This window comes from Trachypithecus francoisi, unplaced genomic scaffold, assembly GCF_009764315.1.
Source record: "Trachypithecus francoisi isolate TF-2019V2 unplaced genomic scaffold, Tfra_2.0 Contig01440, whole genome shotgun sequence".
NCBI lineage: Eukaryota > Metazoa > Chordata > Mammalia > Primates > Cercopithecidae > Trachypithecus > Trachypithecus francoisi.
Genome location: NW_022681431.1, coordinates 13,866,123 through 13,893,920, shown reverse-complemented (window position 1 = coordinate 13,893,920; position 27,798 = coordinate 13,866,123). Strand labels below are relative to the sequence as shown.

The window sequence follows — 27,798 nt, the reverse complement described above, 5'->3', positions numbered from 1 at the left end:
TCGTTCACTGTTTTAGAGACAGGGTCATGCTACGTTGCCCAGACTGGAGTGCAGTGGCTGTTCACAGGCATGATCACTGTGCACACTAGCTTTGAACTCTTGCTTTCAAGCGCTCCTCCCACCTCAGCCTCCCAACTGGGATTACATGCTTGCACCACTGTGCCCCGCTCAGCACAATAATTTTAAATTAGTCAAATTAATAGTCAAAGTGCCAGACCCTAAACTAATCCTAATTCTGATGAAGCTGGGAAACTAATCTCTCCCTAGCTTTTTCCAAATGCCTAACCCAACCGACATGAAGTGTTAGTCATTAATGTAACGTATATTTATTGGAAGTGCCTAAAATGTGCCCAAAACCTCAAAAACTAGTTGATCTCAATTTGTGGACTGGAACGGGCTTTTATTCTTCTGCTGTCAAACTGTTAATTCTGTTAATTGGGCATCAGACAGCAAAATAACTATATCAATTAAATTTTCTGAGGCTTACTATGTGCCAAAACTAAGCATTCATGTACATTTAATCCTCTAAACAAAAACGCAAGTACTATTATTCCCATTTACACATAAGAAAACTAAAACACAGCAATTCTCAAATGTTTGTTTCCTTACTCTCTGGTTTCCTTTGCTTGTCTAAAAAAGAAAAAGGAAAAAAATCCACTTCATTTAGGAAGTCTTTCCCATGTAATGCAGACCCAAATTATTTCTTCTTTGAGCTTCCCTCCAATGTTCCTCCACTACAATGTATGATTCAAAGGGGGAAAAGGGCTGTGATACTACAAATAAACAAAAAAAAGCATCACCAAAGAAAACTAGACAAAGAACACAAAAAGGCTCCAACACTTGAACGTGCTCAAACAAATAACTGGAAAAGATTTTTCTGAATGGTGAATATTGTGCCAGGTATTGTCAAGAGGTCAGGAAATGGCCACTCCCATTCACTATTGGAGGAAGTGAAAAATCAACACCAACTTTCTATGGTGATTTGGCAATAAATACCATAAGCCATTAAAAAAAAAAAAAAAAATCACACCTTTCGACCCAGCAATCCCATTTCCAGAAATGTATCCTAAAGCAGTAAGATTCTCACAGGGATGTTCATCATGATCTTTATAATAGCAAACATTATAAACAACCAAAATGTCTAAATGAAATACACTAGAGATCCAATTAAATATACAGCCATTTATATTCTTCTCACATGTCAATTGGAAAAAAACATAATACAAAACTATATGATAACAATTTTGAAAATATATATTTGCAGTGGAAAAAGAACTATATGATGGAAAGATCTACACCCAAATATTAACAGATGTGACGTAAAAATGGTGAGATTATACAGGCATACTTTTATTGTGCTTCAGAGACACTGTGTTTTTTGTTTCTTTGAGATGGAGTCTTGCTCAGTCACCCAGGCTGGAGTGCAGTAGTGCAATCTCGGCTCACTGCAAGCTCCGTCTCCTGGCTTCACGCCATTCTCCTGCCTCAGTCTCCCGAGTAGCTGGGACTACAGGTGCCTGTCACAATGCCCGGCTAATTTTTTTTTGTATTTTTAGCAGAGACAGGGTTTCACCATGTTAGCCAGAATGGTCTCGATCTCCTGACCTCGTCGTCCACCCTCCTCAGTCTCCCCAAGTGCTGGGATTACAGGTGCGAGCCACCGCACCCGGCCGACACTGTTTTTTATAAACTGCAAGTTTGTTGTCAGGCACAGGGGCTCACGCCTGTAATCCTAGCACTTTGGGAGGCTGAGGTGGGCGGGTAACCTGAGGTCAGGAGTTTGAGACCAACCTGGCCAACACGATGAAGCCCCGTCTCTACTAAACATACAAAAAAATTAGCCAGGCATGGTGGTCGATGCCTGTAATCCCAGCTACTTGGGAGGCTGAGGTAGAAGAATCACTTGAACCTCAGAGGCAGAGGTTGCAGTAAGGCAAGATCGCACCACGGCACTACAGCCTGGGCAACACAGCAGGACTACGTCTCAAAAAAAAAAAAAAGACAGTCTGAGGCAACCTTGCTAGAAAGGAACTTTTTTTTTTTTGAGACAGAGTCTTGCCCTGTTACACAGGCTTGGAGTACAGTGGCACGATCTCAGCTCACTGCAACCTTCGCCTCCCGGGTTCAAATGATTCTCCTGCCTCAGCCTCCTGAGTAGCTGGGACTACAGGCACGTGCCAACACGTCCAGCTAATTTTTGTATTTTTAGTAGAGGTGGGGTTTCATCATGATGGCCAGGATGGTCTAGATCTCTTGATCTCGTGATCCACCCGCCTCAGCCTCCCAAAGTGCTGGGACTACAGGCGTGAGCCACTGCGCCCAGCCGAAAGGCACCATTTTTCCAGTATGTGCTCACTTTGTGTCTCTGTGTCACACTTTGGTAATTCTTGCAAAACTTCAAATTTTCCATCATTATTATACCTGCTATGGTCATCTGTGATCAATGATCTTTGATATTACTATTGTAATTGCTTTGGAATGCCATGAAGCACCTCCATAAGACAGCAAATGTAATTCTTAAAAATGCTGTATATTCTGACTGCTCCACCTACTGGTAGTTCCCCTATCCCTATCTCTCCCCCTCCTCCGGCCTCCTGGAGACACAATATTGAAATTAGGCCAATTACTCTACGGGCCTCTAAGTGTTCAAGTGAAAGGAAGATAATTTAATTGATAAAGGTGACTACCCTAAACAACAGATTTTCAAAGTAGACTAAACAGCCCTGTATTAGAAGAAGATATCACCTAGGACTCTCATAGCTGGAAAGGAGAAGCTGATGGCTGGCTTCAAAGTTTCAAAGAACAGGCTGACTCTTCTGTTAGGGGCTAATGCAGCTGAGTGACTTTAAGTTGAGGCCAATGCTCATTGACCATTCTGAATTCTAGGGCCCAAATCTACTCTGCCTGCACTCTAGAAAAAAGCCTAGTTGAGAGCACATCTGTTTACAGCACTGTTTACTAAACATTTTAAGCCCACTGTTGAGACCTACTGCTCGGAAAAAAGACTCATTTCCAAATATTGCTGCTCACCCAAGGACTCCGATAGAGAGGGACAAGGAGGCGTTGTTTACATGCCTGCTAACACAATATCCATTCGGCAGCCCACTGATCAAGGTGTGATTCTGACTTACAAGACAATTGTGAGCATTATTAAAGAATCACCTGAGCCCAGGAGGTCAAGACTGCAGTGAGCCATGATCACACCACTGTACTCCAGCCTGGGCAACAGAGTGAGACCCTGTCTCCAAAACAAACAAACGAAAAGAAATATATTTTTGTAAGGCTATAACTGCCATAGACAGTGATTCCTTTTGTAAGGCTATAACTGCCATAGGCATCGATTCCTCTTAAATCTGGGCAAAGTCAACTGAAAACCTCCTGGAAAGAATTCACCATTCTAGATGCCATTAAGAACATCCATGATTCATGGCAGGATGTCAAAATATCAACATAAACAGGAGTTTGAAAGGAGCTGATTCCAGTCCTCATGGATAACTCTGAGGGGCTCAAGACTTCCATGTAGGAAGTTAACTGCAGATGTAATGGCAATAGCAAGAGAACTAGAATTAGAAATGAAGCCTAAAGATATATTGTTCCAATTTCATGATACCATCAATAGATGAGCAGTTTCTTTTTAATTAAAGAAAATGGTTTCTTGAGATGGAATCTACTGCTGGTGATGACACTGTGAACACTGTTGAAACAAAACAAAATTTAGAATATTATATAAACTTAGTTGATAAAGCAGCAGTAGGGTTAAAGAATTGTCTCCAATTTTGAAAGACCTTGTACTGCAGGTAAAATGCTATTAAAGAGCATCACATGCTACAGAGAAATATTTCGTCAACTGATGCAGCAAATTTCATTTGGCACTCTTTAAGAAGTGCCATAGTCACTCCAACCTTCGGCAAACACCACCCTGATCAGTCAACACCCATCAACATTAAGACAAGATCCTCCAGGGGCAAAAAATGTACAACTTGCTGAAGGCTCAGATAACTATTAACATTTTTTAGCAATAATGTACTTTTTAATTGTCATGTACACTGTTTCAGACACAATGCTACTGTACACTTAACAGACTACAGGACAGTGTAAACATAACTTTTATGTGCTCTGGAAAACCAAAAATTTGTGACTCATCTTACTGCAGTATTTGCTTTATTACAGTGATCTGGAACCAAAGCAGCAATATCTCTGAGGTACGCCTGTATTTGATTTTATTTTTTCATTTACATACAGTACATGGGCTGTCAGAAGAACCAACAACGTTCAACACCTCACTCCCCCACTTTCCAACTACGTGACCTTTGGCAAGCTACATTATCTAAGCCTCGATTTCCTCATCTATAAAATGAAAGTAATAATTTATCCTCAGAGTGAGAAGATTAAATGAGATAATACATATAAAGCACTTATACACATAGGCAGCTCAGTTTCTTGAGCACTTATTATTTTTAAATTTCTCATTTATAATCAGTTATTTTTCCTTTAACAAATAAAAACTCTTAAAGATTAAAAAACTTTTGCATAACAAGAATTTAATAAAGCTTTATTCTAATCAATCTGAGCAGTATACAAATCATGACGTTTTGGCATTTTAAGGAATATTAACAGAACTCCCAAGAAATTAGGTTGAGAATTAGACATGGTGGACAAGTGACCAAAAAGGCCTACGTGTTAACTGAACAGTTAAGAACACACATTATGTCTTTAGGATCTAGCCTATTCTATAATGTGTAGTATAGTCTTAATCAAATAAATCACCAAAATGAACTGGTCACTTTACATACTGCCAGGAACAATCAGATTCAAGTGGAGAAAGAAGAAAGACTTGAGGTCTACAACCCAAAGACTCCAGTATCTATAAACCCAAACTGTTATTTTTAAAGACTTAGATATCTTAGATATTATAGATTTTACTTAGCTTTGTTTAGAGTCCACTAATTGCACATCTAGATGTAAATTTCAAATGTGTACAACCTTCTCAGCAACTCTCCACATAGAAATCTGTATGGTTTTAATCTACTGGTTAAAAGAAAATGCTAATTTCTCAGGCAACTCATCAGATCCTCTTTAAGGCAGGGCCTATAGACCTTGCCTAATAATTCATGGATTCCTAGAATACATTTTCCTACTTTCAAGTCCAAAATGATAAAGATGTGCTGTTAAAAACATATGCAAATACAAAATAAAAAGCTTCTGGATGATATATAAGAAACCTGTGATGGCATCGCTGGTGAGAGGACAAAGAAACTGGGACAAAGAAGAGGGAAGCATACATTTGCTATATTCCTCTTGATTTACCATCCTATATATGTATTAATTTTTTTTTTTTTCTGTCACCCAGGCTGGCGTGTAGTGGCACGATCATGGCTTACTGTAACCTCGAACTCCTGGGCTCAAGCAATCCTCCTGCCTTGGCCTCCTGAGTAGCTGGGACTATAGGCGTGCATCATCATGTCCAGCCTTTATTAGATTTTTTTAACCTAGTTATTAAAACATAAAAACCTTTACCTATATTTGGTTTGTAAAACAGATGTACAAACTAGATTTGATTAATACAGTGAGGGAAAGTTAGATGTAAATGTAATCTGTGTGTGACTTAGAAGTATAGTGCTGCAAAATGAATGTTTTTCTTTTGTAAAAGCAGTTTATTGGCTGTAGAAAACTTTTTTTTTTTTTTTTGAGACAGAGTCTAGCTCTGTCACCCAGGCTGGCTGGAGTACAGTGGCGCGATCTTGGCTCGCTGCAACCTTCACCTCCTGGGTTCAAGCAATTCTTGTGCCTCAACCTTCTGAGTAGCTGGGATTACAGGCAAGCGCCACCAAGCCCAGCTAATTTTTGTATTTTTAGTAGAGATGGCGTTTCACCATGCTGGCCAGGCTAGTCTCGAACACCTGACCTCAAGTGATCCACCCGCCTTGGCTTCCCAAAGTGCTGGGATTACAGCTGTGAATAACCATGCCCAGCCTAGAAACTCCTTTTTTTTTTTTCCTAAGACAGAGTCTTGCTCTGTTGCCCAGGCTGGAGGGCAGTAACATGATCTCGGCTCACTGCAACCTCCACCTCCTGGGTTCAAGAAATTCTCTTGTCTCAGCCTCCTGAGTGGCTGGGATTACAGGCGCGTGCCACCACGCCCAGTTAATTTATTTTTTCTAGAGACAGCGTTTCTTCACGTTGGCCAGGCTGGTTTCGAACTCCTGACCTCAGGAGATCCACCTACTTCGGCCTCCCAAAGTGCTGGGATTATAGGCGTGAGTCACCGTGCCCACCCTAGAAATTCATTTTTTTAAAAAAGAGTAAATCCTACCTCTTTTCTCCCATTTAATTTTTATTGTTTTACTAGTATTTTTTCCAAAATCAGTGCACAATTCAGTGGCTTTTTAATATATTCATCACTACTATTTAATTCCAGAACATTTCCATCACCCCTTAGAGAAACTCTGCACCCAGGCCGGGCGTGGTGGCTCAAGCCTTTAATCTCAGCACTTTGGGAGGCCGAGACGGGCGGATCACGAGGTCAGGAGATCGAGACCATCCTGGCTAACACTGTGAAACCCCGTCTCTACTAAAAAATACAAAAAACTAGCCGGGCGAGGTGGCGGGCGCCTGTAGTCCCAGCTACTCCGGAGGCTGAGGCAGGAGAATGGCGTAAACCTGGGAGGCGGAGCTTGCAGTGAGCTGAGATCCGGCCACTGCACCCCAGCCCGGGCGACAGAGCAAGACTCCGTCTCAAAAAAAAAAAAAAAAAGAAAGAAACTCTGCACCCAATGGCAATCACTGCCCTTATTCTCAACTCCCTTTCCCTCACACTGCTCCTGGCAAACACTAATCTACTTTCTGTCTCTACAGGTTTGCCTATTCTGGATATTTCACGTAAATGGAATCATAAACTCTATGGTCTTTTGTAACTGGCTCCTTTACTTTGAACGTTTTTAAAAATCTATCCATGTTGAAACATATCAGCACTTCATTCCTTTTAGTGTCTGAGTAACATACCATTGTATGGATACACCACCTTTATCCATTCATCAGTTGATGGAGACTTGGCGTTGTTTCCACCTTTTGGCTATCATGAGTGAGGAAGGGTCCTAGCAACATTCATATACCAGGTTTTGGGTGGGCATGTTTTCAATTCTCTTAGATATACACCTGGGAGTAGAACTGCTGGGTCAGAAAGTAACTCAGTGTTTAAGGAACTAACAAAATAGTAAAAATCACGGTATGGTAGCCTGGAGGCTACCATAAACATTCACCTAGAGAAGTCTCTAAAAATATTAATTAGAAAATTCCAACTCACGACCATTTGAAAGCAGTAAAAGACAAATTTATGGTCTTAGACCTGCAATATGAGACTTTTTAAAATTTAACTCGAAGAAACAAGTAAATATTTGTACTACATCCCCATCTCAATATCAAGCAGCATAAAATCAACTTAGAAAAGGGAGAGTAATTTACTACTCAGACTCTAGTATTATCCGTAAAATTTTTACATGGGATTAGAGGTTTTCACAGTACCATAAATAGGTGTAATACCAAAAGCCAAGTGCTATGGGAAATGTTTATTTCAATAAAAGGAACCTCCAGTGTACCTAGAAGGAACAATATCTTCTATCTCCTTCACATTCTCCACAGCACTGGGAACTCAACAGATACCTGTTGACTTCTGGCTGAACAAAGTCTCACCTTAGCTCTATCCCCTCCCCATAAAAATCAGAGATGCAGACTCAATCAAACAGGAGTCTTAAAAATAAAACTACACCAATGTCTAAATCCTTTAAACTGACACTTTCATGTTCTACCTAGACTACTCAAATTAATTACAGAAAGTACCTACTTTGTTCCTTCCCACAGAACCTGATATGTATAAGAAGACTAGGAGCTCGCTTTAAACTAAAGCGTAAAAGCAACCAACATGTCCATCAAAGGATGAATGAATAAACAAAAGGGATATATACACACAATGGTCTATTATTCAGCCTTAAAAAGGAAGGAAATCCTGTCACATACTACAACAGGGATGAACCCTGAAGACATTATGAAATAAGCCAGTCACAAAAAGACTGTATAATTCCACTTGGGTAATTCCACTTGGAGGAGGAATCTAAAGTAGTCAAATTTGCAGAAACAGAAAGTAGAATGATAGCTGCCAAGAGCTGAGGGGAGGGGAAGAAGGGAGTTGTTTAATGGGTATAGAGTTTCAGTTTTGCAAGACGAAAAAGTTCTGAGGATCTGTTTCACAGTATGAAGAGAGTTAACACTACTGAATGGTGTATTTGAAAACGGTTAAGATGGTAAATTTTATTATGTTATGTGTTTTCTACAATATGCATAAAAACATTAGGTAGCTAAAAAATTTTCACTAAAAATTGGTTCAGTTGCCAGAAAAAAAAACAACGCTCACTTTATGTTAAGGAGAAAACAGAACAAGCAATGCCTTTGCTACTACCAATTCCTTTAACAACCATTTTTGCATGTTCCATGCCTTGATAAGAAATTTGTTCACAACTATTTATCACCTACAATAGCCTGTTTCTCTTGAATTAGAGTCTTCCCACTCTTATTAGCCAAAAGGAAAGATTCCTCTTATGTTACCTTAGAAAGTCATCTACCCTTAAGAATCTTACCTTGTGGTAAGCAGAAAAAAACAGACACACAGGGTAACACCAAAAAAAGGTACTATTTCTACTTTCATGCACAGCAGACCTACGACGAGCCTGCAATGGCAGGTTATGAAAAGTAACACTGTTCCAGATCTAACCATGTCCTTCTGGATCTTTAGAAAATTTTTAAAATTTTGCCCCCAATCCTTTTTACCTACTCTGATTTCTCTCTTAACACAAGCTACTGAAGAACTTAAACTTCCTTCTGATTAAAGTATAAAATAAGCAACTGGTTCAAAATCCAATATATCCCTCTAATGTTTTTTACCAATGAGAGAGTTTTCAATAAAGGGGGGGGAAAAAAAGATGGGAATGCACTAAATCTGTCAAGTCCAGTATTTTAGAGAAGATTAATCCCTCCCATATTATCTCAGGAAAAAGTAATAAGAGGATTGATAAGAAAAAATACCCTCCTGAATAGTCTAAACACCATTATTACCATATAAATATCCTTGATTCTTCCAAATTTAGAGTCCAATAAATAAGTTTCAGTAAGTGTGTAAACACAGGCATAACTACAAGATTAGAGCAGAAGTTCTTAAACCAGATCACTGGTCCACAGACCCTGTGAACTGGATAAAAAGAGATCATTCAAAGATTCCAGAAGAGAAAACTCCATCTGGTATTTGAACATACAGAGAGGATTTAACCAATAGAAACTAAAAGCTACAAGAGTGTAACTCCCGGCAATGTGCTATACAGAAGTATTCAACGACTTGCCAAGGATTCCACATTTGCCAAGAGCAAAGATCTAGATGATATTGTAATCAACCACTGCCAACATTAACTAAAAACATTCACATTAATTTTTTAAAATTTGCTGAGTTTTTAAAAATTACATCCCGTGTTTAAAACTGGACAGAAAACTGTTAAAAGTCTACAAACTCTGGCATTCAAGCATAGAAAACAGCCACAAAAATACTGAAAATATTAAGCAATAGTTGATGCTACATCTTTAGAATGGGAAATTTAACTATTTAAAATGGAATTATGTTGTTCATTTCAGGATTTTCAGAAAAACATTGTTCCCTCTCTCCCTTCCCTTTAATAGTTAAGTTGGGAAACAGAGAGTTACCAAGCCCATTTTATGCCTTCTTTCCTAGAACAGACCACACATCACCAAACTGCTACATGTTGGGCTCAAAATAAACACAATGTCAAGGTCACCAACTCACTTCTAATGACGAGGCAGGCAACCCAGGATGGCACTAAATTAGGCTGTGAGAATTTCAGTGTTCCTGATAGTTGAACCTGAGCAGACACTGTGGGGAAAACCGTAAAAAATTATTTTATTCTGGCAAATCTGTTACTGGTATTTAATCTCTGTAAGGGAGAGTAAGTTTAAAAATAGATACTTTAACGTCCTGAAGGTATTCTTCCTTCACCAAGATCACCAGCTGAAAGAGCTTAAGGCAGATCTAATTTGGTATCTAAAAGAACAGGGAGGGAGGAGAAAAGAACAGGGAGGGAGGAGACTGAAACAATTTCAAGTCACAGAAACTACTTTTATAGGCAATTTTTTAAGACATTCATGCACAAAAGCAGTACACTGTTCTGATCACTTATCTTGTGGTTCATGAGACTTGTAAAGCATTATTACTAAAATGAAATCTATGAACAGACTAAACCAACTGTCAAATTTTCTGAATGATAGATCCCCTTAACTCTTAAAATCTTAAACCACCAAACAGCTTTTAAACTTTAAAGTATTTCTTCATTGTAAAATAGTAATAAACCTCACACATTAACAAAAATTTTATGAAAAATGACTATACCCCCCCCCCACCAACAAAATTAATCACACTGCTTTACACTGCTGCAAATCTCTTTAATATCTGGTCTAACAGAATGAAGGTTCTCTTAACTGCTTCTGTATTCAATATACTGTACCACAATATGCTGTGTCGATTAAATATGTGAAGAAAATCCAGGCTCACTCAGACATGTAGTTAGAAAGGGAGGAATATCTTAATAGGTTTTTCAGGTAGTTATGGATATACCTTTGATACGACACCAAAACTCCTCACTGGTAGATTCTTAAAGGTTTGTGGAATCTGAAAACATATCGATAGTCTGTCACATTAAAATTCAATGCTCTAGCATGCACTTTTACTGATGTATGACTGTTTAACATCACACACATTGGTCACTCGTAAAAGACTGATTCACTGAGTTATACAGATCTTCCAAATGTTGACATATTACATAATATCAAAAAATCACATTCATTAATATGACTACTGATTTTATTCAAAAAAATCTTATAAGTACTGGGAGGCTGTCAAGCTCACAATTACAGACATGTGTTTTCCAAAATTCTAATTTTTGCTTGAAAGCTCAAATTTCATTATGGGCAACAAACACTGTCTACTGAAGCAACAGTTTCACTGTTCTTTTGAGAAAATGTCCACCAAATATCCAAGTCCGAATAACCATAGTTTACCAGTTATTTCAAATAAAAATGATGTTCCATGAAAACAGCGGTTGAAACTCAAACAGCTGCACCAATGCTGTTCCTCCAGACAACCACTGTACTTTGCCCCCTTGCAGAAGTGCTCTAGGTATACCTTCCATTCTGTCACGCAGAACATCGAATAGACATGTGTTCAAGTAGAATAAAATTAAGTTTTTACTGCTTCAAGGACATTCTTAAAACTGATAGTTTTTTAAACTGCTCGTACATGGTGATGAAGATTACCTCTACAAGTACCCTTTTGTGCCACTGTCTTGATCTCATGCTAAGATGGCTTCTGTACCACTGCTGCAAAGTGTACTGAAAAAGGCAAGTATCATCTGAGTACTACTGTGAAAATAGTTTTGACTTCACAGAGTTTGAATGAGTTCAGGTGTTGCCAGACCACACTTAGAGAACCACTGGACTACATAATATCAATTTTGATGGCAGCTATGGACTCTGACCAGAGAAATGCACATATGTACAATCACACAATTTCACACACATCATCAGAGGGTTAACAAAGCCCTTACAATCCATCTATAGACAGCACATCTCAGCTAACAAATGCCATTAGCAGACCAGCCTGGGCAACATGTTGAGACCTGTCTCTACAAAAAAAAATTTTTTAAACTAGCCAGGCGTGGTGGCCTGTGCCTGTAGTCCCAGCTACTCAGGAGGCTGGGGCAGGAGGATCACTTGATCCTGGGTGGTTGAGGCCGCAGTGAGCCGTGATCATGCCATTGCACTCCAGCCAGGGTGACAGAGCAAGACCCTGTCTCAAAAGAATGTCATTAGCAGAAAATTCAATAAATCTCCAAATTCTATTTGATTACTTCAAAATAAAAATTATCTACTAGGCATTACAAATAAACCTTGTTATAAACAAGAGCTGCAGTTCAACAACATCAAACACCTTCACCTGAACTAAAAGGAGATCAAGTTTTGAAACAAAATTATATTAGGAAAAGTGAAAGGTCTGAGGTAAGAATCCCAGCTTCATCACCTACTCAAGATTATATTGTTAATTAACTTTCCCACCAGTCTACTTACTTCACAGGGTTTTTGTGAAGAACAGTAAATTAATAGATGTAAAGCACCTAAAACAATGCCTGGTACATAGTTAAGCACTCAAAAAATGTAGGTTACTCAAGATGGCCATGCCATGCCTTCCTTACAATGACTATACAGCAATTTATAGAAAATCTAATTTGCACCCAGGCTTTTTCTTTTCTGAGATGGAGTCTTGCTCTGTTGCCTAAACTGGAGTGCAAGTGGCACGATCTCGGCTCACTGCAACCTCCACCTCCCAGATTCAAGCCATTCTTCTGCCTCAGCCTGAGTAGCTGGGACTACAGGCACACGCCACCACACCTGGCTAATTTTTGCATTTCTAGTAGAGATGGGGTTTCACTATATTGGCCAGGCTGGTTTCAAACTCCTGACCTTGTGATCCACCTGCCTCCACCTTCCAAAATGCTCGGATTACAGGCGTGAGCCACCATGGCCGGCCAGCTTTTATTTTTCTTTCCGTCTGCTGAGGAAGCACCTTATGGATACTTGATTACTTAATTATAATTTCCATCATCATCTTAAAGGGCAACAAGATTATAGTTGAGAATATTAGCTAAAATTTTTTAGCTATTTCCAGTCCTTCAGTTTTCCTATTTAACAGCATTAAGAAACTTACCTTTCTTCCTACAACTCAACTTTAAGATAAATTAGGCAAACATTTATATGCAAATATGTAACATATTGTAACCTCTTCATTGATTTAATGAATTTTTGCTTCAACCTCTCATCATTCTGCTTATTCTACAATTTTCAATAACTTGATTTTAATATGTCATTCACTATTACAGAGTACTAAGAAACATCCAAGACTAATTTTTGGTTTATTTTAATAACAAGACAAAATTTCAGCAATATGTTTTCAATGGCCTTGATCGCTCATAATCGTTTGTCAAATGAATGTGAAAAAACTTAGTATTTTAAAATAAAGCAAGAAAACTATTTGATGCTAAACAGATACTATCATTCATGGTATTTAATGGGTAAATTGACACTACTACTTTAAGTGACTGTACTGAGTGAGGTCTACTAGACTTCAGTCAGCAGTAATACTAGTGTTAAGAAAAAGAAGTGTCACATGTCATACAAGGTAAGAATATTAACTAAGACCTTCACCACAGGTCATTAGGTTTCGGAATACAGCTAATGCGCCACTACTTTTAAATCCACAAAACAACAGGGTTCTACTATTTTTTTCTACTAACTTACCTCACTGCCTAAATCTAACATGCATACTACTCTAAGAAACACAGAAGATGGCCTGGGCAACATAGCAAGACCTCGTCTTTAACAAAAAAAAAAAAAAAAAAGATGCGGAAGAGATGATTTTAAATTCTGTTCATATTATAGCATTAAACATATGATATGGACTAAAACCATTAAACTGTGTGTGATATCAAAATATGGACTGTTTCTCAAATTTTTACTTATGTCCTTATTTGGGGCATATTTTAGCCTCTATCATTTAAAAAATATTTTTCAAGACCCAGTCCACAAGGCTAAATCCTACCAAAAGTAAACAGAAAGCAAAGAGTTGAAAACACACAATGCACTTGGATCCAAGTTTCATAAAATCAGACTTTATAAGATAATATCCTAAAATAATTTCCTATGAAAGTTTAAGACTATCAAATATGGAGATGAGGTTCACTATTAAATATTTAATAACATCTGATATTTTAAGATTACTAAACAATGAAAATGTATATTAAAATAATTAAAATAACTATCTTGAATGGTTAAGTTGTTCCTTTTTTTTTTTTTTTTTTAAACAGAGTCTTACTCTATTGTCCAGGCTGGAGTCTAGTGGCACAATCACAGCCTAACTGTAGCGGACCTCTCAGGCTTAAGCCTCAGTCTCCTGAGTAGCTGGGACTACAGTTGCACGCCACCATGCCCTGCTAATATTTTTATTTTTTGTAGAGACAAGGTCTCACTACGTTGTCCAGACTGGTCTCAAACTCCTGGATTCAAGAGATCCTCTTGCCTGGCCTCCCAAAGTGCTGGGATTCCAGGCATGATCCACTGCACCTGGCCTGTTCCATTATTATTTTGACCAAATATTACACACTTCAGATTACCCACATGTATCTGAATCTTTAATAATTTATTTCCACAAGTAAAATTTAAACACATTATCAAAATCATTAGAAAAAATTTCTTACAGTTTGACATTAAAAAATGAACTTGGCTTTCTATTTTGTTAAATCCAGATTTTAAAAACAAATATTACATTATTAAATAACAAAAGGATGGGAACGGGTCAAGTGATGGAAGCATAAATGGGGCAGCACTGGCTGTTGACAATGATGGGTGACAGGAGTTCATTATACTATTCCACATACTTTCCAGATTAAGTTTTTAAAAAAAACAAATAGTAGTCAACTTAACAAACAAGCAATTACCGCATTACCTTCAGGATGAAATAAACATTGCAGAGCACTTCTGGTTTAGTAGAGAACGTGTGCACGGTCATAACAACTTAAGCACTGACGTCCAATTTAATCATAGTGTGTGATGTAACACTGGGTCACAACAGGGACAGAAATGGGGGCGATAATGTGAACAGCTTAGTTATCACCTACTAGAGGAGCAAGTCAGCTGGAAATGCTAAAATTGACAAGATACAGAAATACCATTTTATACCCAAAAAGGAAATGACGCACCAAGGAATCCAGCAGACAAGCTGAACAACTGCTCTAAGGAGACGGACTAGGGATTAGGGAGTGGGGAGGTAGGGGACTGCCATTTTTCATCCTAAACCCTTTAGTACTGTATTAGATTTCTAAAATCCTCTTATTGTAAAATTTAACAGATAAAGAAAAACAAAAATTGAAACAAAAATGCCCAGGTTAGTCTTTACAAACATCTGTACAACCACCATCCCAGTTAAGATGGCACCCAAGGGCCTCCCCCACCCTTCCCAATCACAACTCCCTTCCAAGAGCTTAAAGGTAGCCACTACACTGACTTTTACAGTACTTTTTTTCCTTTTACTTCATAGCTTTTCTTCATAGTTTTACCAGCTTCATATGTGTCTCTAAATCTATAGGTTAGTTTTGAACGTATTTTGTAATTTATTATTAGTGGAATCAAAGAGTATGTATAAAGCACACATACATGCTATTTCCTTCACTTTGAGAACTTTTTAGTAGGCTTTAAAGACAAATCCCCAATTTACTCATACTCCAAAGACTCTTCCTTCAAAGTAACAATAATATGAAGGTTCAAGTAATAGTATCTAAATCCTCATAAGGCTCTTTTGTGCTGGGTACTGTTTTATGTGTATAAACTCATTTAATCATCAAAACAACATTGTAAAAAAGACAGGTTTCATTGTTATCCTCATTTTATAGAGGGGAGCTAGGCACAAAGAGAGGACCATACAACTGATAAATGACTGAGCAAGATTCAAACCATGTAGCCTAGCACCTGAGTCTGTGCTCTTACCTACTGTCTCATGACAAAGTTTTCAATAAAAGAAAAATTAAAAATATAAACTATATTACTAGCAATAATTTATTTTTTAAGGCCTTTAGAGAGTCCAGTATCTCAAACACCAGTAGTATTAATTACCAGTAGTAATAATTCTGCGGCTGGTGGCTCACACCAGTAATCTCAGCACTTTGGGGAGGCCGAGGCAGGTGGATCACTTGAGGTCAGGAGTTCAAAACAAGCCTGGCCAACATGGCAAAATCATCTCGAATAAAAATACAAAAATGAGCCGGACATGGTGGCGTGCGCCTGTAGTCCCAGCTTCTCAAGAGGCTGAGGCAGGAGAATCACTTGAACCCGGGAGGCGGAGGATGCAGTGAGTCAAGATTGCGCCACTGCACTCCAGCCTAACAGAGTGAGACTCTGTCTCACCAAAAAAAAAAAAAAAAAGGTTTTGGGCTGTTTTTAGATGCTTTTGGAAATTAACAAGATTAAAGTACAAGGAAGAGCAGAAATCACCTAATCCATTCTTATTATTCCATTACTAAACACACAGAAACCCAGGGGAGTACTTATCCCCAGTGACACACGCTAGTTTGTGCTGGAGCTAGGGTAAAAACACAAGGTCTCCTGATTTCTTTGTATTATATGGTTGTACATCATCAATCTGGTTATAAAAAGCCTACCAATGATTCTGCACACAGCGTTTTAAGTTTTTATTTTAAAAAGCCTACCAAATAACTAAATCCATGACTGCTAGAAGTACATCTCAATCATCCCTTTACCATTTCTCTTCCCCTTTCAAAACCTAAGAACAGTAACATTTATGTTCCTTCATTCAAACAAATATTCAACTACTGTCTGCCAGGCATTGTTCTAGACAGAGCAGTTTCATGCCTGCATAAGGTACGAAGATGGATCGGTCCTGCACTAAACTTTGTAGTATGTAACAGTAGAGGTGTGGGGTACTATATATCTACGTAATAAAGTGCCATAAAGGAAGATTTTAAAAACAGGTATTTCCAAAAGACGGAATTAGCAAAAAGGTTAAAGGCATGATTTGAGGGATGAACAGGATCCTGGTAAGAGAACTGTGGGAGGACTGTCAGGCATTCCAAGGTGGAAGCAGCAAAAACATAGACCCTAAAATAAGAGAGCATAGAACGCCTTTGAAGAACAGTATCTGTTTAGCTGGGTCATCAGCCATAGCAGCAAATAAACTGAGAGAAGGAGAGGCCATATTGGACAAAGGTCACACATTCTAGACAGAGATGTCTGAACTTAATTCCTAATCCAGTGGATACAGTGATCCACCGTGGACTTACGAGGAAAACGACAAAACTAGGACTGCATTTAAGATTAACTCTCAAGCAAAACGTAGGATGAAGAAGCAGGGAATAATTTAGGAACTTGCAACTCGGATGAGGGAGAGTGGAAACCTGAACAGAGGTGAAAGCAGGTATGCAAAGAATATTAAGGCATTACAGAGTAAAAATGGTATGCCCTGGCAGCTGACCGCATGTAGATGGGAGAAAGGCAGGCGATATGGAGACAATCAAGATGTATCATTAACAGAAAACAGGCAAGTAAAAGTTGAGCTACAGGTAACCTGTTTAAGAGATCAGTCTAAACCTAAGGGGGTAGGGAATGTGTTAATAATCTTATTTTACTTCAGAAAAGCAAATCTTCCCTTAGTAAAACAAACAAGACTATAATATTCAAACTCTAGTATGCAGAAATACCCAAAATAAAGTGGTGTCACTTGAAAACTAGATTTTTATACTTAATATTTTGTATAATGATATCTATTAGAACAAGTCGTATTTTTACTAAGATGTATGTTATTTTACTAAAATATATATACCAAGTATCAGCGTTTTAGGATGCTAAGAATATGCTTACGTTAAAATATTTAACCTCTAAAGAAAATTATTTAATGAATCAGTAGAAAAATGCACCTACTAAGTATCAGCAAAGGGGAACTATAACTGATTTATCTCCTAACTTCACCTCAATACGTTCTTGAAAACTGACTTTTTTTTTCTGCTCAGCGTCTTTTGTTACAATACTTTCTTTGCTTAAGGTCACAGAACATTAAGGGAGGACTTAATGTATATCACAAGCTATTTGGTTCAGTTACACAAATGATCTTCAGTTTGAAATATCAATTTCTTCTCATTAAATAAAAGCCATGTGGTCTTTCTGCCTAATGTTTAACCAGCAAACTATGAGCTCCTTGTGGGCAGAGTTTATGTTGTAGACACCAAGCACCCTCAGTGCTCAGCATTTAGGGGAACTTTCCTAAGGGAATAAATGGAATTCAACCAAAGAATATTTTCCAAGTATACAGCACTTTCATAACTTGGTGAGTGTTACACAACTGCACAGAACTAATGATCCAATACTGGAGTGTCTACTATTCAACAGGTAATGTAGTTACAACATGAGTAATACACAACTCCTCCCTTGAAGTTAGGACTTATTTCTCTAAACAAGTCAAACACTACTGACTTCATCAGAAAACCTTGATTTACACTATTTGCAAGACCATCAGTCAGTCTCTTTTGTCTCTGGTTTCTCATCTAAGAAACAAATAAGGATTCAAAAGAAAAGGAACGTGAGTGAGCTCTGTAAAATATGACAAGTATAACCTATGCCAGTTGGCTTCCCATAGGATTCACCACACTCTAAAACAGACACTTCATTAAGAATGACACTGACACAAGCAAATAAAAGCATTCGGCTACCACCCACCACCAGAAAAAAACCTCCAAAAGAGTACCCTACAGACAGGTCAGAAATATGAGGACAACACAATCTAGGGAAAAGGTTTATGAATTTTCACCAAATTTTTAAAACTCAAAAGTACATGTTTAAATTTATCTGAGTTTTGTTTGGAAAATCCCTACTGTAATTCAAGACACACAATGCCATTAAAACTCAAACTTCAACATTTCTGAGGAATGAAACAATGCAACAACTTTGTGGGAAATGCCTCTGCTGCCTAAGACCATCTCAAATGAATGCAAAACCTTCCAGTTCCAAAACTTAAACTTCTGAAACACATTAGTAAACAAATTTGGGTAGAAAATCAGACGTTAAGTACTTCAACTGATCAAACACTGTTTCCACCTGCACAAGAATATACGCTTCCTAGAAGACAAGCGACATATGCATAACATTGTTACTGTCTTATCCACCTAAATACCAGAAAGACAACAAAATGAATAATCTGAGCTATCATCTCTTCACAGAATATGCCAATCAGCATCACACTCCCAAAGCAGACAAATTCAAAAGTAGTTAAAAATTTTCCCATAAAAATCAAAGACGCTGTTAAGAATGTTTCTGAACCAAATGTTGATGGCACCTATTTCAATTTACTTATCTAAAACAATGTACAAACATAAAAATGGATCACCATTTATTTGTATGTGGAATTTACATAACAAAGAAACCCTTAAATGCAGCGCACAGCTTTCACGTGAGGATTTTGTATGTCTCATCACCTTTCATATAAATTCAGAGGAAAAAATAATAAAAACAAGGCATAAATAACAAATGAAATTTAAGGCTGTTTTTCAGAAAGGTAACTTTTAAAACTGTTCTTACACTTCTTGGACAATAAACACAAAATCATCTTGAATTTATAGCAGTTTCGGCTTCAAGGAAATCCCTCAGTAGGAAACGTTTCTGAAAAAATTATATATCCAAAATTTGCATTATTAAACGCTTTCTTACCTTCTGCTACATCATCATCTACTGCTCCTTTCACCTGAGAAAAACACCACTGAATATCATTCCCTCCTCCAGCTCCTGGAAAAAGAAAACATACCAATTAAAACCGAGTTCTGCTTATGTTGACTCTCGTAAACACAGAGATGGTATCCATGGTTGGCATGATACTTACAGCCTAGTTCTGCCCACACATACAACTACCACCAAGAGCACCAGTTTGGAAAAAGATTAGACCCCAATAGTTGGTACTGTATTAAAAAGAAAAAAAAATCCCAGGTATGAAATATTTAAAGACACATGATCTATGGTCATTATATATCTGTTCACAAACCTCCTCTCAAATACAGTAAAAGCCTTACATTCAGGCAAGACCTACCAGAAAAAAAGTAAATACCAAGAGTTAAAGAGTTTTCTTTTTAAGTATACAAAAAGCCTGCAGAAGAGTTAATAAGGTTAACTACCATGAAACATAGAACGAAGAGAAAACTTCGGGAACATTACTGCCTGGGTAAGAAGTAATGATTCATATGAACCCTATCACCAAAGTGCACACACAGCAAACACTACACCCATTTCTTTGCATTCATTACCAGCAAATCACTGGCTCCAGACAGAGAGGAAAAGAAACCGAAATGAATGCTGCTAAAGAGACTGTCAAAGGAAGCTTGTTCTGCCTCCCTTCACCTCATCCCTCGACTCCAAAGGACCTGGCAAAGAATTCATTTTGCTAACATGTCATCTCGTGCAAAACAATTTTAATCTCGTTTCATTATTCAACAAGGCCAACAAGCAACTTGTTTATAGCAAACCTTAAGTCAATCCGACACGTTAACTTTTTCAAAAGGTTTAATTATCTGAATAATGAATATAACAGCACGGAAAACTGGTCTCATCTCGGAATGTTTCTATTTCACGTGCAAGTACTGAGGTCGAAATGGTGAAAATGTCCTGGGGCTCTAGGGAAAAAGAAACTGAATCTAAATCTGGAATTGATTCTACTACATGAAGGAAAAGATTTAGCAACACCAACATGTACAAAAAGAATTCTCAAAGCAATTACATTACTTCTCTCTCCCCCATCACCCCTATTCCTTGCTAAATTTATTTCCAAACTGATTTTCTCTCTACATCCTTTCCCCTCCCTTTCAAAGCTTCTACCTAAATCTCTCTCCTCCTTGCTATTTATATCTCTGAACTCCGCAACTATTTTAACTAACTCTACCAAACCCTTTTGGGAAAAGGACATCTGCAAAAAAGCTAACAGACTAAACGGAAAGTTTAAATTATTTTCATGCAACTTGCTGTACATGAAAGGCCTTGCACTCTTCGGCGGTAAGAGGGAAGAAACGGAAACGAAATGGTTCGAAACAAAAAATTTAGGCTTCCAGTCTCAAAAATACTGGCATCCACAGTAGGGGAAAAAATACACATATGCCCCCATTGTATTTTAACTTGTAAAGCGCTCTTCCTTCTCGGCGCAAAATAAATGTGTATATACACCCAAGAAGACTTGCAGCAGAGGGAAAAATACAAATTAAAAGAAGACCTGCAGTAAAAAAAAAAAGGCAAGGGGCGAGGTGGGGAGGTGGGAGAGGATCCACCGGGCTCCCGAGCGGGAGGGACAAATCTGCACGCGCCCCCACCCCGCCCCACCCACGCCTCACCCCAAGCTCGCCGGCACACCCCACCCCCACCCCCGCCACGGCGCCAGCCCCGTTCTCCAAGCCCAGTGACTCTCACCGTGACCACTTGCCTCCCGGGAGCCCTCCCTGCCCCCACCCCACCCCTCTGGACCCTACTCCCTCAAACCCGAGGGGCGTCCTGTGGCTCCGCGCAAGGCGCGGGCGGTCGCTAGGGGGTGATGGAGGGAGAAAGAAGGAAGCGGTGCCTTGTCAGGGGGCGAGGGGGATTTCTCCTTTACCTGCCATGTTGCGCTGCAAATGGTGACCCTGCTGGGTTCCTCGGGGTCTCCGCTTCCTGAACTCACCCCCCTCACCTGGGGATGGGGGGGTAGAGAGGGCGGATGGCGGCGGATGGCACCTGCGGGGGGAGGGGACGGGGGCCGGGGGAAAAGGAAGGAGGGGCGGGCAGACCAGCCGGCAGGATGCTAGATTTCACTCTGGGGCTTCCCCGCTCGTGCTCTTTCTCCGGCAGCGGCGGCGGCGGCTACGACAGCGACGGCGGCGGCGGCAGCGGCAGGGGTAGGCGACTCCACTTTCAAAATGGCGCCGGCTGGCCTGGCCAGTGACGTCACGCAGGGGGCGGAGCCGCCGGGCTGGGGCGGAGAGCGGAGGGGGAGGGGCGGGGGAGCGGCCGGGCGGGCTCCTGGCCACGCCCCCTTCCTGCTGCGCTCTTGCCCCGCCCTCCGCGTCCGGACTGGCCGGGCCTGCTCCGCTCCCGCGTCTGGCCATGGCGCCCCATTTGCCCGCTCTGCCTGCGCCAGGCCGCGGCTGTATGTACCTGGCAGTGTCCCAGCCTCTCGCACTAGCGCCAGAGCTCTGGGGCGGGCTCAGCAGTCCAGTTTACGTGCTCGCCTGCAGGGATTCCTGGGGTCCTACGTCTTTTAGGAATACCAGGGCCGGGGACCGTGGCTCACGCCTGTAATCCCAGCACTTTGGGAGGCTGAGGTGGGCGAATCACAAGGTCAGTAGTTCGAGACCAGCCTGGCCAACATGGTGAATCCCCATCTCTACTAAAAACACATACAAAAATTAGCCAGGCGTGGTGGTGTGCGCCTGTAATCCCAGCCACGAGGGAGGCTGAGGTGTGTGAACTGCTTGAACCCGGGAGGCGGAGGTCGCAGTGAGCCGAGATCGCGCCCCTGCACTCCAGCCTGGGCAACAGAGCAAGACTCATTATCAAAAAAAAAAAAAAAAAAAAAAAATACTCGCACTGCTACTTAGGAAAGTAAGTAAAAAGGAAGAGTAAGTAAAAAGGGCTGTCACTTTGGGTCAGCCCTGAGGCCACAAAGAAAGGGAGAGCGGTGCAGACTTACTGCTTAGCCGAGGTGAAAGTTCACGGTGTTCAGAGGGACACGATTGGGCTGGTTCCATCTAGGTTAGTTAAGTCACCTTCGCGTGGGCCCCAGGAACCAAGGCGGGAGTCCTGGGCACTGCAGACACTAAGGGTGGTTTGTAAGAGAAACCTGAGTTTGTGATGAGAAGGATATGGCCCAAGAAGTGGCCCGGCGTCTCTCCAGCTAAACGTGGTGGACTGCGTGCTTCAGAGCTGGGCGTTTAAGAGCGGGGGCTCACGCCTGCACGCCTGCAGTCCCAGCACTTTGGGAAGCCAAGATGGGAGGATTGCTTGAGGCCAGGAGTTCCGAGTTCAGCCTAGAGAACACAGGGAGACCCATCTCTACAAAAAAAAAAAAAAAAATTTTTTTTAATTAGCCAGGTATGATGGCGTGCCTATAGTCCCAGCTACTAGGAGGCTGCAGCTGGAGGATTGCTTGAGTCCAGTAGGTCAAGGCTGCAGTGGGCTGTGTGATTACACGGCTGCACTCCAGCCTGGGAGACAGAATGCAATCCTGTCAAAACAAAAACAAAAACACAGAAAGTGCTGGGCTCTGAAGCCAGGCTGCCTAATGTGATTCCAAAGCTCAAGAGATGAAGATGACAGTCCTACCTGATAGGATTGTTGGGGACATGAAATGACTTAATTTGAGCACATGATAAATGTTAGCTGCCGTTATTAGATTTGTATTGAAAGCATCGTCAGTAAGGTTAAGAGGTAGAAGGAAAAAAATGAACAGGAAATGCCAGTCATCAGCTATGAGGGGATGTGCACTTCTGTTGAAAGATGCTCTAATGATGCAGTTGCTATATACGGCACAATTTACATATCTCATTCCATCTCCATGATGCTCCTAGGAGATAGATATGCACGTTTTACACATGAAAAACACCTGTAAAAGCATCCAGAATTTGGCCTAAGGCTGAATGGAATGATAAAGGCGTTGGAGACCAAGAAGGGGCAGTTAAAGATATTTACACATCCTCCCCACCATCTCTGCTTTCTACCATATTTTTATTTCCAGGACAGTTGAACTGTAATGCAACATTCAGAATTCCTCCAAAGGAACCACTGCAGTACTGCATGATCATTCCTCCATTTCTGCATGAATATTTCCCACTTTACCAATGAATTAACCAAAACTAAAAATCTACCCTCTGTCATCTTTTGCTACCTGTACAACAGGTAAAAAACTTCAATGCACTGCATGCTGTATTTTCTTCAATGCTGGCGTTTTTCATAAATGTATTTCTCTGGAAATGCCTTCATTTATTTCCCTTTTTGTTTGCTCTACCCTTCTTTGGTGGTTCAATCCCAGACTCTCCAGGGAGAGCTCTCCATCTTAACCAGAACCCAGAAAGGAGAGAGAGAGAAAGGAAGACAGAAAAAGATAATATAGACTTTACATACCCTGAAAATGATTTGGTTTACATAAATGATTTGTTCTTAGAAGCCAATAAAGCTTGCCTAGAAACTGGTATAATTATAACAGAAATTTATATAGCACCAACTATGTGCCAGGTGCTGTTTTAAGAACATTATGTGGAGCCTTGAGGGTACTGCGTGCCTGTGGAATGGGCTGACATGAGTCTGATAATCAAGGGCCAGTGCACCCTGGCACCCTGGTATAAGTGACCTGGCTCTTTTTGGGCCCTGGCCAGCCCTTTCAGAGGACCATAAGCCACCTCCCTTTCATCAGAATGACCCTTACGAGGAGGGGCCAGAACACCCGCTAGCCCAGAGTCAAGGGTTGCTCTTGTCCATCTCACTTCCTTATCTATCTTCCACTTAAAAAAACATTTTTTTGGCCGGGTGCGGTGGCTCAAGCCTTTAATCCCAGCACTTTGGGAGGCCGAGACGGGCGGATCACAAGGTCAGGAGATCGAGACCATCCTGGCTAACACGGTGAAACCCCGTCTCTACTAAAAAATACAAAAAACTAGCCAGGCCAGGTGGCGGGCGCCTGTAGTCCCAGATACTCGGGAGGCTGAGGCAGGAGAATGGTGTAAACCCAGGAGGTGGAGCTTGCAGTGAGCTGAGATTGCGCCACTACACTCCAGCCTGGGCGACAGAGCGAGACTCCGTCTCAAAAGTGAGCATGGGCCAGGTGTGGTGGTTCACGCCTGTAATCCTAGCACTGTGGGAGGCCGAGGCGAGTGGATCGCTCGAGCCCGGAGCTTGCAGTGAGCTGAGATTGCGCCACTACACTCCAGCCCGGGCGACAGAGCTAGACTCCGTCTCAAAAAAAAAAAAAACAACAACAACATTTTTCTGGGCACGGTGGCTCACGCCTGTAATCCGAACACTTTGGGAGACCAAGGCAGGTGGATCACCTGAGGTTGGGAGTTCAAGACCAGCCTGACCAACATGGAGAAACCCCATCTCTACTAAAAAGATAAAAACATTAGCCAGGTGTGGTGGTGCATGCCTGTAATCCCAGCTACTTGGGCGGCTAAGGCAGGAGAATTGCTTGAACCAGGGAGGCAGAGATTGTGGTGAGCTGATATCAAGCCATTGCACTCCAGCCTGGGCAACAAAAAGCAAAACTCCCTCTCAAAAAAAAAACCAACTTTTTTTTTTCTTTTTTCTTTTTTTTTTTTTTTTGAGACGGAGTCTAGCTCTGTCGCCCAGGCTGGAGTGCAGTGGCCGGATCTCAGCTCACTGCAAGCTCCGCCTCCCGGGTTTACGCCATTCTCCTGCCTCAGCCTCCTGAGTAGCTGGGACTACAGGCGCCCGCCACCTTGCCCGGCTAGTTTTTTGTATTTTTTTTAGTAGAGACGGGGTTTCACCGTAAAGACAGTCTAGCTCTGTCGCCCAGTCTGGAGTGCAGTGGTATGATCATATCTCACTGCAGCCTCAAAATCCTGGGCTCAAGTGATCCTCCTGCCTCTGCCTCCCTAGTAGCTGGGACTATAGTCATGTGCCACCACACGCAGCTCTACCTTCCACTCTGTCCTCTGACCTTACCACTGCCCTTAAATAGCCTCTTTCAAGGTCATTAATGATCTCTAATTTACTACAATAGTCACTTCTCTGTTTTAATTTTTCTGTATTTCCCAGCAGCATTTGAAACCATCCATCAATCCCTTCTTCTTGAGACTCTTTTTTTCCCCTTGACACTTATTGTCACCCCCCTCCCCAACCCATCCACCTGTCTAGCCATTCCTTATAGTTTCTTTTGCTGGCTCCTCCTCCTAGACTACCCTCTAAATATTAGAGTGGTAGCCAGGAGTAGTAGCTCACATATGTAACCCCAACACTTTGGGAATCTGAGGTGGGAGGACCACTTGAGCCCAGGATTTTGAGACTAGCCAGGGCAACAAAAGGAGACCCTATCTCTACAAAAAAAATACAAAAAATTAGTCGGGTGTGGTAGCACGTGACTGTAGTCCCAGCTACCTGGATTACCTGAGCCCAGGAGATCGAGGCTGCAGTGAGCCATCATCACGCCACTGCACTCCAGCCTGGGCAGCCCAGCAAGACCCTGTCTCTAAATAAATAAATAAATAAATAAATAAATAAATATTAGGGTGATCCGTCTCCTCAGCCTCCGAACTGGGGTCCCTTGTGTAACTACGCATTCTTTGAGCAACCTCATTTAGTCTTACGTAAATACCATGTAATACCGTGTATATACCAGGGACTGCTAAATTTAGATCTCCAGCTGTGCCTTCACCCCAGAACTGCAGACACACACCTCTACATGCCTATGTGACATTTCTAGATGTCCATTTAGTGTTTCAAACATAGTGCTGCCAGGCACAAGTCTTGATTCCATATCCCCTCCATACCATGGTTGATGCTGTCCCTTTCCTGGGCACCACCATCCACTCACCCGCCACCCCCACCCCAACACTCCCACACACCCGCCACCCCCACCCCAGCACTCCCACACACCCGCCACCCCCACCCCAACACTCCCACACACCCGCCCCCCCCCGCCCCAGCACTCCCACACAGCCGCCCCCCCACCCCAGCACTCCCACACACCCCCCCCCCCCCCCCCCCCCAACACTCCCACACACCCCCCCCCCCCCCCCCCAACACTCCCACTCACCCGCCACCCCCCCCCAACACTCCCACACACCCCCCCCCCCCGCCCCAGCACTCCCACACAGCCGCCCCCCCACCCCAGCACTCCCACACACACCCGCCCCCCCACCCCAACACTCCCACACACCCGCCCCCCCACCCCAACACTCCCACTCACCCGCCACCCCCACCCCAACACTCCCACACACCCGCCCCCCCGCCCCAGCACTCCCACACAGCCTGCCCCCCACCCCAACACTCCCACGCACCCCACAGCCCCTGCCCCAACACTCCCACGCATCCCACCGCCCCTGCCCCAACACTCCCACGCAGCCATCTTTCTTCCTTTCTCAGCCAGTAAAACTACTGTTCTTTAAAAAACAATTCCAATGTAACTTCCTCCAGGAAGGCTTCTCTGACATTGTTCCCCATTTCCCATCCACCTTAAGCTGGGCTGGGCACCCTTACTCAATATTCTCATAAAATCCAATGCACTTCTGTCTTTCTGGACCACACTCAAATTATCTAAATATTTGTCTGTTACTACACTTGAGTTCTTTGAGGGTAGGAAGTATGCCATTCATTCCCATATCACCAGCCACATAATTTGTGAGATTAATGCATGAATGAATAAATCTCTCTGGCTTAAAGAAAACCACTGAAATGTTGACTCCTCGATGCTTGCCATATCATAAATGTTGTCACTCACCCTTAACTCTGGAAGAAAGACGTTTTACAGTGATCTCAGTCATCCCGATCTACATTTGTCAGGCAACAGTTGTTTAAATATGTAAGTTGCTTACCGATAGATTCATCCCAACTACTTCCACCTGGTCCTTTGTCTCCTGAATACATATTATCCAAGAGGATCCCGTAGGACACCATTCCCTCATCCACGTGCTATCATCCCAGTTTTCTTTAATGTGAGCCTCTAGCCAGAACTTCAACACCTGGCCACATAGAAGATGCACAAACTCAAGTTTCCTGCAGAACTGAGTTCAGCTTAGGCACAAACAGGTGGAAAACTCCCTCTGAAATTTGCTGGTGAGGTTCTAGACAGCCTGTTTGTCTTGGAAGTGTTCTGCTTTGGGTCTGAGCTGAAAGGTACTAAAGACACTCACAATCTCACCAGCAGGATGGAGCCAACAGGACTTAGCCATGGGTTACTGCAAGACAGCTTTTTAAAGTATAGTAGATGACCAAAGAAGAAACATTTGAAAGTTACTCTTTTCCTCGATGAAGCATGTTTGGAGTTGAGAGGAACGCAACCCATGCCCCCATCCTACCCCCACACACACTAAATGAGAAGTGGCACTTTTCAGCTGCTTTTCTCCTCTAGGTAGTTAGACCGAGGGGTATCCAGGAAAGTCCATGAATTCAAGAGAA

The 27,798-nt window shown here is 41.5% G+C and overlaps 1 protein-coding gene across 2 annotated transcripts in view; it reads right to left on the bottom strand.

The window, feature by feature from the left end:
• The window catches only part of PPP2R2A (protein phosphatase 2 regulatory subunit Balpha), an 82,301-nt gene extending 60,682 nt beyond the window's left edge, over nt 1-21,619 (bottom strand). Inside the window, exons 1-2 of one of the 2 annotated variants that reach the window (XM_033229153.1) lie at nt 21,287-21,619; nt 19,369-19,443 (exon numbers count right to left, since the gene is read on the bottom strand). In XM_033229153.1, coding sequence (XP_033085044.1) covers nt 19,369-19,443; nt 21,287-21,293 — 82 coding nt within the window. In that variant the 5' untranslated portion in view covers nt 21,294-21,619. The remainder of the gene's footprint in view (nt 1-19,368; nt 19,444-21,286) is intronic. The other variant, XM_033229164.1, reaches the window with a different exon arrangement.
• Nucleotides 21,620-27,798: the final 6,179 nt, after the last annotated feature.